Here is a 10694-nt window from a genome sequence, read left to right as displayed (position 1 = left end):
GGCATATCCCCAGTAATGGGATGGCTGGGTCGAATGGTATTTCTAGTTCTAGATCCTTGAGGAATCGCCATACTGTTTTCCACAATGGTTGAACTAGTTTATCATCCCACCAACAGTGTAAAAGTGTTCCTATTTCTCCACATCCTCTCCAGCACCTGTTGTTTCCTGATTTTTTAATGATCGCCATTTTAACTGGTTTAAGATGGTATCTCATTGTGGTTTTGATTTGCATTTCTCTGATGGCGAGTGATGAGCATTTTTTCATGTGTCTGTTGGCTGTATGAATGTCTTCTTTTGAGAAGTGTCTGTTCATATCCTTTGCCCACTTTTTGATGGGGTTGTTTGTTTTTTTGTTGTAAATTTGTTTGAGTTCTTTATAGGTTCTGAATATTAGCCCTTTGTCAGATGAGTAGATTTCAAAATTTTTCTCCCATTCTGTAGGTTGGCTGTTCACTCTAATGGCAGTTTCTTTTGTTGTGCAGCAGCTCTTTAGTTTAATGAGATCCCATTTGTCAATTTTGGCTTTTGTTGCCATTGCTTTTGCTGTTTTAGACATGAAGTCCCTTTCCATGCCTATGTCCTGAATGGTATTACCTATGGTATTAGGTCTAACATTTAAGTCTCTAATCCATCTTGAATTAATTTTCGTATAAGGAGTAAGGAAAGGAGCTAGTTTCAGCTTTCTACTTCTGGCTAGCCAATTTTCCCAGCACTATTTATTAACTAGGGAATCCTTTCCCCATTTCTTGTTTTTGTCAGGTTTGTCAAAGATCAGATGGCTGTAGATGTGTGGTATTATTTCTGAGGACTCTGTTCTGTTCCATTGGTGTATATCTCTGTTTTGGTACCAGTACCACGCTGTTTTGGTTACTGTAGCCTTGTATAGTTTGAAGTCAAGTAGCGTGGTGCCTGCAGCTTTGTTCTTTTGACTTAGGATTGTCTTGACAATGCAGGGTCCTTTTTGGTTCCATATGAACTTTAAAGCAGTTTTTTCTGATTCTGTGAAGAAAGTCATTGGTAGTTTAATGGGGATGGCATTGAATCTATAGATTACCTTGGGCAGTATGGCCATTTTCACAATATTGATTCTTCCTATCCATGAGCATGGTATGTTCTTCCATTTGTTTGTGTCCTCTTTTATTTCACTGAGCAGTGGTTTGTAGTTCTCCTTGAAGAGGTCTTTTACATCCCTTGTAAGTTGGATTCCTAGGTATTTTATTCTCTTTGAAGCTCTTATTCATGATTTGGCTCTCTGTTTGTTACTGGTGTATTAGATTGCTTGTGATTTTTGGACACTGATTTTGTATCCTGAGACTTTGCTGAAGTTGCTTATCAGCTTAAGGAGATTTTGGGCTGAGACAATAGGGTTTTCTAAATGTACAATCATGTCATCTGCAAACAGGGACAATTTGACTTCTTCTTTTCGTAACTGAATACCCCTTATTTCTTTCTCTTGCCTGATTGCCCTAGCCATAACTTCCAATACTATGTTGAATAGGAGTGGTGAGAGAGGGCATCCCTTTCTTATGCCAGTTTTCAAAGGGAATGCTTCCAGTTTTTGCCCATTCAGGATGATATTGGCTGTGGGTTTGTCATAAATTGCTCTTATTATTTTGAGATACATTCCATCAATATCGAATTTATTGAGAGTTTTTAGCACGAAGGGCTGTTGAATTTTGTGAAAGGCCTTTTCTGCATCTATTGAGATAATTATGTGGTTTTTGTCTTTGATTCTGTTTATATGCTGGATTACGTTGATTGATTTGCGTATGTTAAACCAGCCTTGCATCCCAGGGATGAAGCCCACTTGATCATGGTGGATTAGTTTTTTGATATGCTGCTGGATTCAGTTTGCCAGTATTTTATTGAGGATTTTTGCATCGATGTTCATCACAGATATTGGTCTAAAATTCTTTTTTTGTTGTGTCTCTGCTAGGCTTTGGTGTTAGGATGATGTTGGCCTTATAAAATGAGTTAGGGAGGATTCCCTCTTTTTCTATTGATTGGAATAGTTTCAGAAGGAATGGTACCAACTCCTCCTTTTACCTCTGGTAGAATTCGTCTGTGAATCCGTCTGGTCCTGGACTTGTTTTGGTTGGTAGGCTATTAATTATTGCCTCAATTTCAGAGCCTGTTATTGGTCTATTCAGGGATTCAACTTCTTCCTGGTTTAGTCTTGGGAGAGTGTAAGTGTCCAGGAAATTATCCATTTCTTCTAGGTTTTCTAGTTTATTTGCATAGAGGTGTTTATATTATTCTCTGATGGTAGTTCGTATTTCTGTGGGGTCGGTGGTGATATCCCCTTTATCATTTTTTATTGCATCTGTTTGATTCTTCTCTCTTTTCGTCTTTATTAGTCTTGCTAGCAGTCTATCAATTTTGTCGATCTTTTCAAAAAACCAGCTCCTGGATTCATTGATTTTTTGAAGGGTTTTTTGTGTCTCTATCTCCTTCAGTTCTGCTCTGATCTTAGTTATTTCATGCCTTCTGCTAGCTTTTGAATGTGTTTGCTCTTGCTTCTCTAGTTCTTTTAATTGTGATGTTAGGGCATCAGTTTTAGATCTTTCCTGCTTTCTCTTGTGGGCATTTAGTGCTATAAATTTCCCTCTACACACTGCTTTAAATGTGTCCCAGAGACTCTGGTATGTTGTATCTTTGTTCTCATTGGTTTCAAAGAACATCTTTATTTCTGCCTTCATTTTGTTATGTACCCAGTAGTCATTCAGGAGCAGGTTGTTCAGTTTCCATGTAGTTGAGCCATTTTGATTGAGTTTCTTAGTCCTGAGTTGTAGTTTAATTGCAGTGTGGTTTGAGAGACAGTTTGTTATAATTTCTGTTCTTGTACATTTGCTGAGGAGTGCTTTACTTCCAACTATGTGGTCAATTTTGGAATAAGTACGATGTGGTGCTGAGAAGAATGTATATTCTGTTGATTTGGGGTGGAGAGTTCTGTAGATGTATATGAGGTCTGCTTGGTGCAGAGTTGAGTTCAATTCCTGGATATCCTTGTTAACTTTCTGTCTCGTTGATCTGTCTAATGTTGACAGTGGGGTGGTAAAGTCTCCCATTGTATGGGAGTCTAAGTCTCTTTGTAAGTCTCTAAGGACTTGCTTTATGAATCTGGGTGCTCCTGTATTGGGTACATATATATTTAGGATAGTTAGCTCTTCCTGATGAATTGATCCCTTTACCATTATATAATGGCCTTCTTTGTCTCTTTTGATCTTTGATGGTTTAAAGTCTGTTTTATCAGAGACTAGTATTGCAACCCCTGCTTTTTTTGTTTTCCATTTGCTTGGTAGATCTTCCTCCATCCCTTTATTTTGTGCCTATGTGTGTCTTTGGATGTGAGATGGGTCTCCTGAATACAGCAGACTGATGGGTCTTGACTCTTTATCCAATTTGCCAGTCTGTGTCTCTTAATTGGAGCATTTAGTCCATTTACATTTAAGGTTAATATTGTTATGTGTGAATTTGATCCTGTCATTATGATATTATCTGGTTATTTTGCTCACTAGTTGATGCAGTTTCTTCCTAGCATCGATGGACTTTACATTTTGACATGTTTTTGCAATGACTGGTACCGGTTGTTCCTTTCCATGTTTAGTGCTTCCTTCAGGATCTCTTTTAGGGCAGGCCTGGTGGTGACAAAATCTCTAAGCATTTGCTTGCCTGTAAAGGATTTTATTTCTCCTTCACTTATGAAACTTAGTTTGGCTGGATATGAAATTCTGGGTTGAAAATTCTTTTCTTTAAAACTGTTGAATATTGGCCCCCACTCTCTTCTGGCTTGGAGAGTTTCTGCTGAGAGGTCAGCTGTGAGTCTGATGGACTTCCCTTTGTGTGTAACCTGACCTTTCTCTCTGGCTGCCCTTAACATTTTTTCCTTCATTTCAACTTTCGTGAATCTGACAATTATGTGTCTTGGAGTTGCTCTTCTCGAGGAGTATCATTGTGGTGTTCTCTGTATTTCCTGAATTTGAATGTTGGCCTGCCTTACTAGGTTGGGGAAGTTCTCCTGGATGATATCCTGAAGAGTGTTTTCCAACTTGATTCCATTTTCCCCGTCACTTTCAGGCACACCAATCAGACGTAGATTTGGTCTTTTCACATAATCCTATACTTCTTGGAGGCTTTGTTCATTTCTTTTTACTCTTTTTTCTCCACGCTTCTCTTCTCACTTCTTTTCATTCATTTGATCTTCAATTGCTGATACTCTTTCTTCCAGTTGATTGAGTTTGTTACTGAAGCTTGTGCATTTGTCACATCATTCTTGTGTTATGGTTTTCATCTCTATCAGTTCTTTTAAGTTCTTCTCTGCCTTGATTATTCTAGTTATCCATTCATCCATTCTTTTTTCAAGGTTTTCAGTTTCTTTGCTCTGGTGATGTAGTTCCTCCTTTAACTCTAAGAAGTTTGATCAACTGAAGCCTTCTTCTCTCAACTCGTCAAAGTCATTCTCCATCCAGCTTTGTTCCATTGCTGGTGATGAGCTGCATTCCTTTGGAGGGGGAGATGCACTCTGATTTTTTGAATTTCCAGCCTTTCTGCATTGATTTCCCCCCATCTTTGTGGTTTTATCTGCCTTTGGTCTTTGATGATGGTGATGTACTGATGGGGTTTTGGTGTGGGTGTCCTTTCTGTCTGTTAGTTTTCCTTCTAACAGTCAGGACCCTCAGCTGTAGGTCTGTTGGAATTTGCTTGAGGTCCACTCCAGACTCTGTTTGCCTGGGTATATGCAATGGAGGCTGCAGAAGATAGAATATTGCTGAACAGCGAATGTTGCTGTCTGATTCTTGCTCTGGAAGCTTCATCTCAGGGTTGTACCCTGCCGTGTGAGGTGTGAGGTGTCAGTCTGCACCTAGTGGGGGATGTCTCCCAGTTAGGCCACTCAGGGGTCAGGGACCCACTTGAGCAGGCAGTCTGTCCATTCTCAGGTCTCAACCTCCATGCTGGGAGATTCACTGCTCTGTTCAAAGCTATCAGACAGGGGCATTTACCTCTGCCGAGGTTTCTGCTGCTTTTTGTTTAACTATGCTCTGTCCCCAGAGGAGGAGTGTACAGAGGCATGCCGGCCTCCTTGAGCTGCAGTGGGCTCCACCCAGTTCGAGCTTCCCCGGGGCTTTGTTTACCTACTTAAGCCTCATCAATGGTGGGTGTCCCTCCCCCAGCCTCGCTGCCACCTTGCAGTTAGATCTCCGACTGCTGTGCTAGCAATGTAGGAGGCTCCGTGGGCGTGGGACCCTCCAGGTCAGGTGTGGGATATAATCTTCTGGTGTGCCATTTGCTAAGACCCTTGGTAAAGTGCAGTATTGGGGTGGGAGTTACCTGATTTTCCAGGTGTTGTGTGTCTCAGTTTCCCTATCTAGGAAAAGGGATTCCCTTCTCCCTTGGGCTTCCCTGGTGAGGCAATGCCTCGCCCTGCTTCAGCTTTCGCTGGTCGGGCTGCAGCAGCTGACCAGCACCGATTGTCCAGCACTCCCCAGTGAGATGAACCCGGTACCTCAGTTGAAAATGCAGAAATCACCCATCTTCTGTGTCACTCATGCTGGGAGCTGGAGGCTGGAGCTGTTCCTATACAGCCATCTTGGGCGTGCCCCCAGATTCAACAACTCAGAAACAACATTTTTTATTATTTGATTTTATCTTTTTTTGAGACAGAGTCTTGCTCTGTTGCCCAGCCTGGAGTGCAGAGGCATGATCTCGGCTCACTACAACCTCTGCCTCCCTGGTTCAAGTGATTCTCATACCTTAGCCTCCCAGGTAGCTAGAACTACAGGCTTGTGCCACCACACCAGGCTAATTTTTATATTTTTAGTTGGGACAGGGTTTCACCATGTTGGCCAGGCTGGTCTCGAATTCCTGAACTCAAGTGATCTGCCCTCCTCGTCCTCCCAGAGTTCTGGGATTACAGGCATAAGCCACTGCACCTGGCCTGGAAAGGAACAAAAGAATGTCTTTTGCAGCAATTTGGGTGGAGTTGGAAGTCATTATTCTATGTGAAGTGATATGGGAGTGGAAAACCAAAAACTGTATGTTCTCACTTGTAAGTGGGAGCTAAGCTATGAGTATGCAAAGGCATACAGTGTGGTATAATGAACTTTAGAGAGTCAGAAGGGGAATGATGGGACGGGGTAGAGATAAAAAACTACACCTTAGGTCCAATGTATACTACTTGGGTGACAGGTGCACTAAAATCTCAGAATTCACCACTATTTAATTCATTGATGTAACAAAAGGCCACTTGTACTCCAAATGATTCTTGTGCTTCAGCCTCCCCAGTAGCTGGAATTACAGGCACACATCACCATGCCTGGCTAATTTTTGCATTTTTATTTGGTTGATGCAAAGGTAATTGCGCTTTTTGCCGTTATCTTTAGTAGCAAAAACCACAATTACTTTTGCATCAATGTAATAGTAGAGGTGGGGTTTCCCTGTGTTGGCCAGGCTGTTCTTGAACTCCTGACCTCAAGTGATCCACCTACCTCAGCCTCCCAAAGAGCTGGGATTAGAGGTGTGAGCCACTGATCCCAGCTGAAATAAAAAAATTAAAAAATTATATTTTATTGTTTTGAATTTTATTTAAAACTCTTTGCAAGAAATGATGCTGGAAGGCTACCTCTTTAGAGTTGTAATCCATACATCCACAAGTTCTGGTGACTTTAAAGACAGGCAATGGAAGAGTGAGCACTCAAATGTAGCAGGTTGGCTCTTACTCATTTTCATAATCTGCTCACCCTAGCACTGATATAATATTATTCTGAGAATGTTAGTCAGCTAAAGCTATTTCTTTTAATTCTTGTCCACATTGGTGACATGAGGAATAAAACTCACCATTTCATATATTTAGATACTGAATATTCTGGTAGCTCAGCACCAGACTCTGTGAAGTCATTCCTTTTGTTTATCTGTGACTTGGATTATATTCCAAGTATGAATTAACATAAAGCCAGACTAGATGAACAGTTTTAGAAGAATATGACTTGCTTTTTTTTTTTTGATGAGCTCATTTAGAAGGTGATACATTCTTTTCCATATTCATTTCCAAATGCTTATATAAAGAATGCTGAGTGACGTCTTGCCTAGTGATCTTAAACACTAACTTACACAGAGTACCTTGCTTCCTTGTCTCAGCACGTTAATACATCCCCTTTACCCCATAGATATCTAGGGCAATGAAGTTGATGCTAGCCCAGTTCTTATAACCTGCTGCCAAGTATTTTGATGGCATTATCTGAAGTGTAGGTAAGATCTTTGCTGACCCAGCTACCTAGCATGCAACTGAATGTGTGAAGAGTAGGAATATGCTGGCCTTGTGTGGATGGATTTCAAGTACAATGACCAACATTTTTACAGTCCCAGCTATATTAAACCAACCAATTTAATACCTTCTTTCTAGTTAAGCTCCAGTTCCTTGAAAAGGATATTGTTTATAATTATCATATAGCTATATTAGATATCATTTATTAAACACAATAAATACTGGCTGTTTTTAAATATTTTACATCTATTTTCTCACTGAATGCTCAAAACTATAAGATAGACACTATTATTGTAAACATTTTAGAGTTGACAGAGGTGAGCCTTAGAGAGATCAAGTAACTATCCCCAGGTAACTTTGGCAGAAAGTTGAAAAGCTGGAATTTGAAATAAAGCCTATGTTTTAAGCCACTCTATGACATTGCTCCCACTGTACCATTGGTTTTGGTAGATGGATGTAGGAGAACTTAATGATTCAGATGTAGTTATTCAAGAACACTTGTTGTTCTTGTAGTGCATTAAATTTGGAATATATTGAATATTATCACTAATCTCTAGCTAGCAACCAAAGAAAACAAGATAATAAAGATAGCAACAGCTTTACATAGAATATTTTTTCAAAAATATTATACATTCTCCAATATTTTCTGTGGCTCTGAGAATTTGCTGTCATAATCAGTTCAATCTAGCTTGTTCCTTAAATGCTTGAGAAGTACCTCATTCTACTCAACACATTACCACATATAAAGCATGTGACAATACCAGATTATGTTCCACTTCTACCCCAAATAGTAACAAAACTCCTGCAATTTGTTAAGATATTATTAAACTGTGTACAGGTGCTCAGATTAAAAAAAAAGTCCCTTCTTCCATTGAAGTTGGACACTACCACTACCTATTCAAATTCAAGTTGTCATGGCCTCGAATCCATGTGTAAAGTTTTTGGTAGGATAGTCTATTTCTAGTTGTTTTTTCAAGACTCACAATTTGGAACATTCTAGATATAAAATTGCATTGACACTTTATATTCTTTTTCACTTTATAAAAAGGTCATTCATGGTTTATGTTAAAAACAAAAGCAAAAATTTGGAGGAAAGTTAAAGAAGTAGAGCCAGATAACAGAATTTTCTTTTCTAATATCTAATAAAGTGAAACAAAAAGATGAAAATAAAATCACAATAGGAAGGAAAAGATCACCAGAAACTATCAAAGAGAGAGAAAACAGATCTCACGCCATTAACTTAAAACATGTCACCTAAGAAAAGAAACAATAGATTTTGTCTAGGAGAATGAAAGTCTTCTAAACTTGCCTCTAGAAACCTGTTTTAACCATAAACTAGAAAATGGACATGTAAGTTGACAAAAATCTTAAGAATTTTCTCCTCATTTGGAGAAAAGTAGACTAAATGTATATTTTTTCTTTTATTTTCCTCTTATGAAAGGATGGAAGTTGCAATGGTTACATTTGAAATATAATTGAAAAAAGGGAGGAGAATCAAAATTATTCACTCCTAGATAGAAACATAGTCTCCAGGACTCCATGCTGAAGAACAATGCTGATACTACGTTCTCCTCAAAACAATTCTGAAAATTTTTCTTGACTCATGAAAGCCAACTAACTCAGTAGTTGTAATTACATACTTTTATGATCTGGTTTCCTTTTTCACTCTAAATTCTTATCCTCCTAATCTTCTAAATAAGCAGTATGTTTTGCTTCTTAAATTTCAAATAATTTATGGAAAACAGAACTAATTCTTTCTAGCTGTTCCTTTTTGGATCCCCATTCACTCTTCTCTAATAACAATTAAAATATCATTTTGTTCTTTGTAAATTTATTACATAAATTTACCATTTATATATCTTTCCTTCATTCTAGACTATAATTAAGACATATACTTTTCCTATTTTTATCTTCAAGGGCCAATTTAGCACTGGAAATACAGACATTCAATGCATATTTGTTAAGTGAAAATATATTTTTTATTGAAGTGTAATCTCCTTTTTTAAAGTTTCACAATCTTTTTGACTGAGTCCTTGAAAGCTTGTTTCACTTGCTGATTTCTTAAAGTATATATGAAGGGATTCAACAGGGGAGTAACTGAAGTAATGAGTACAGCTATTCCTTTGTTGAAAGCACCTCCTTCTTTTGCAGAAGGATTAATGTACATAAACATGCAGCTTCCATAAGAGAGGGAAATGACAATCATGTGGGAGGAACAAGTGGAAAAGGCCTTTGTCCTTTGCTGGACAGAAGGGATCCTCAGAATAGTCCTGATAATGTATGTGTAAGAAAGTGTCACCAGTACCAGAGTAACCACAAGAGTCACAACAGCCAGGAGGATGACCATCAGTTCTAAGAGTCTTGTGTCTGAGCAGGCAAGCTCCATGAGAGGCCCATAGTCACAGTAATAGTGATTCAGAATGTTGGAGACACAGAAATCTACCTGGCTCATGAGGATGATTGGTGGTAAGATTGCTAGGAATCCCCCCAGCCAGGAGCAGAACACTAGCTGTATGCAAACTCTGCTGCTCATAATAGTCATGTAATGCAAGGGTTTGCAGATGGCCACATAACGATCATAGGACATGGAGGCCAGGAGGTAAAACTCGGTAGCTCCAAGAAATATGGCAAAAAAATACTGAGTCAAGCAACCAGCAAAGCTGATAACTTTATTTCCTGTTGTCATGCTGGTCAGAAATCTGGGAATAAAAATGGACGTGAAGGAAATTTCTAAGAAGGAGAAATTCCTGAGGAAGAAATACATGGGGGTCTGGAGGTGGGGGTCTAGTAAGGTGAGGGTGATAATAGTCAGATTTCCTAGGACACTTAGCATGTAGGTGAGGGACAGAAAGATGAATATCATCACTTGGAGTTCAGGTTGATTTGTAAGGCCCAGCAGTATAAACTCACCAAACATCGTTCTGTTTTTCATTGTTGACCTTTGGAAAACCTAAAGGCAAAAGGTGAGAATGATGAAAATTGAAGAGTTTCTTAGAGTAGGAGAGATAAAACTTTTTTTAACAAACAGAATCAAGTCATACATTTCTCACCATTCAGATGGCCCAAACCAGTGTCCCATTGGGCTGCACTTGGCTTCATGTAAGCCCCATATCTTTTGTGTAAGTGACCTTTTTCGTTTCTCGAGTTGACCTGTTCCTGGGCACTTAAGGAACTACTCATGATTTCTTTTTCAGAAAAATAGAAGTTTTTGAACTGTTGTTTCCTTTCCAATGTTTATAAAATCTTCACAAGTAAAGTACTTTCTCTTGACTGTATTATAAGCTCTCCTACTTCTGTGCTTTTGGCACACATCTCTCTACCTCATTCTGTTTTCTGTGCTTTCCTGTTTCTTTCTTTCCTTTCTCTGCACTATTTGATGCTTCAATGGATATCTGCTATAGATCCTTATCTCCATTACTGTCCAAATCTCTGA

General features: G+C 38.9%; 1 protein-coding gene across 1 annotated transcript; it reads right to left on the bottom strand.

Annotated features, from left to right (window-relative positions):
- Positions 1–9263: 9263 nt before the first annotated feature.
- On the bottom strand, positions 9264–10474 carry LOC103238471 (olfactory receptor 6C4). The gene has a single exon (XM_008003555.3). The coding sequence runs from the start codon at positions 10191–10193 to the stop codon at positions 9264–9266; it is 930 nt and encodes a 309-aa protein (XP_008001746.1). The 5' UTR covers positions 10194–10474.
- Between the last annotated feature and the right edge of the window lie 220 nt (positions 10475–10694).

Source organism: Chlorocebus sabaeus, chromosome 11 (genome assembly GCF_047675955.1).
Source record: "Chlorocebus sabaeus isolate Y175 chromosome 11, mChlSab1.0.hap1, whole genome shotgun sequence".
In the NCBI taxonomy this organism is placed as follows: Eukaryota; Metazoa; Chordata; class Mammalia; order Primates; family Cercopithecidae; genus Chlorocebus; species Chlorocebus sabaeus.
This window is presented reverse-complemented; position numbering and strand designations above follow the sequence as displayed.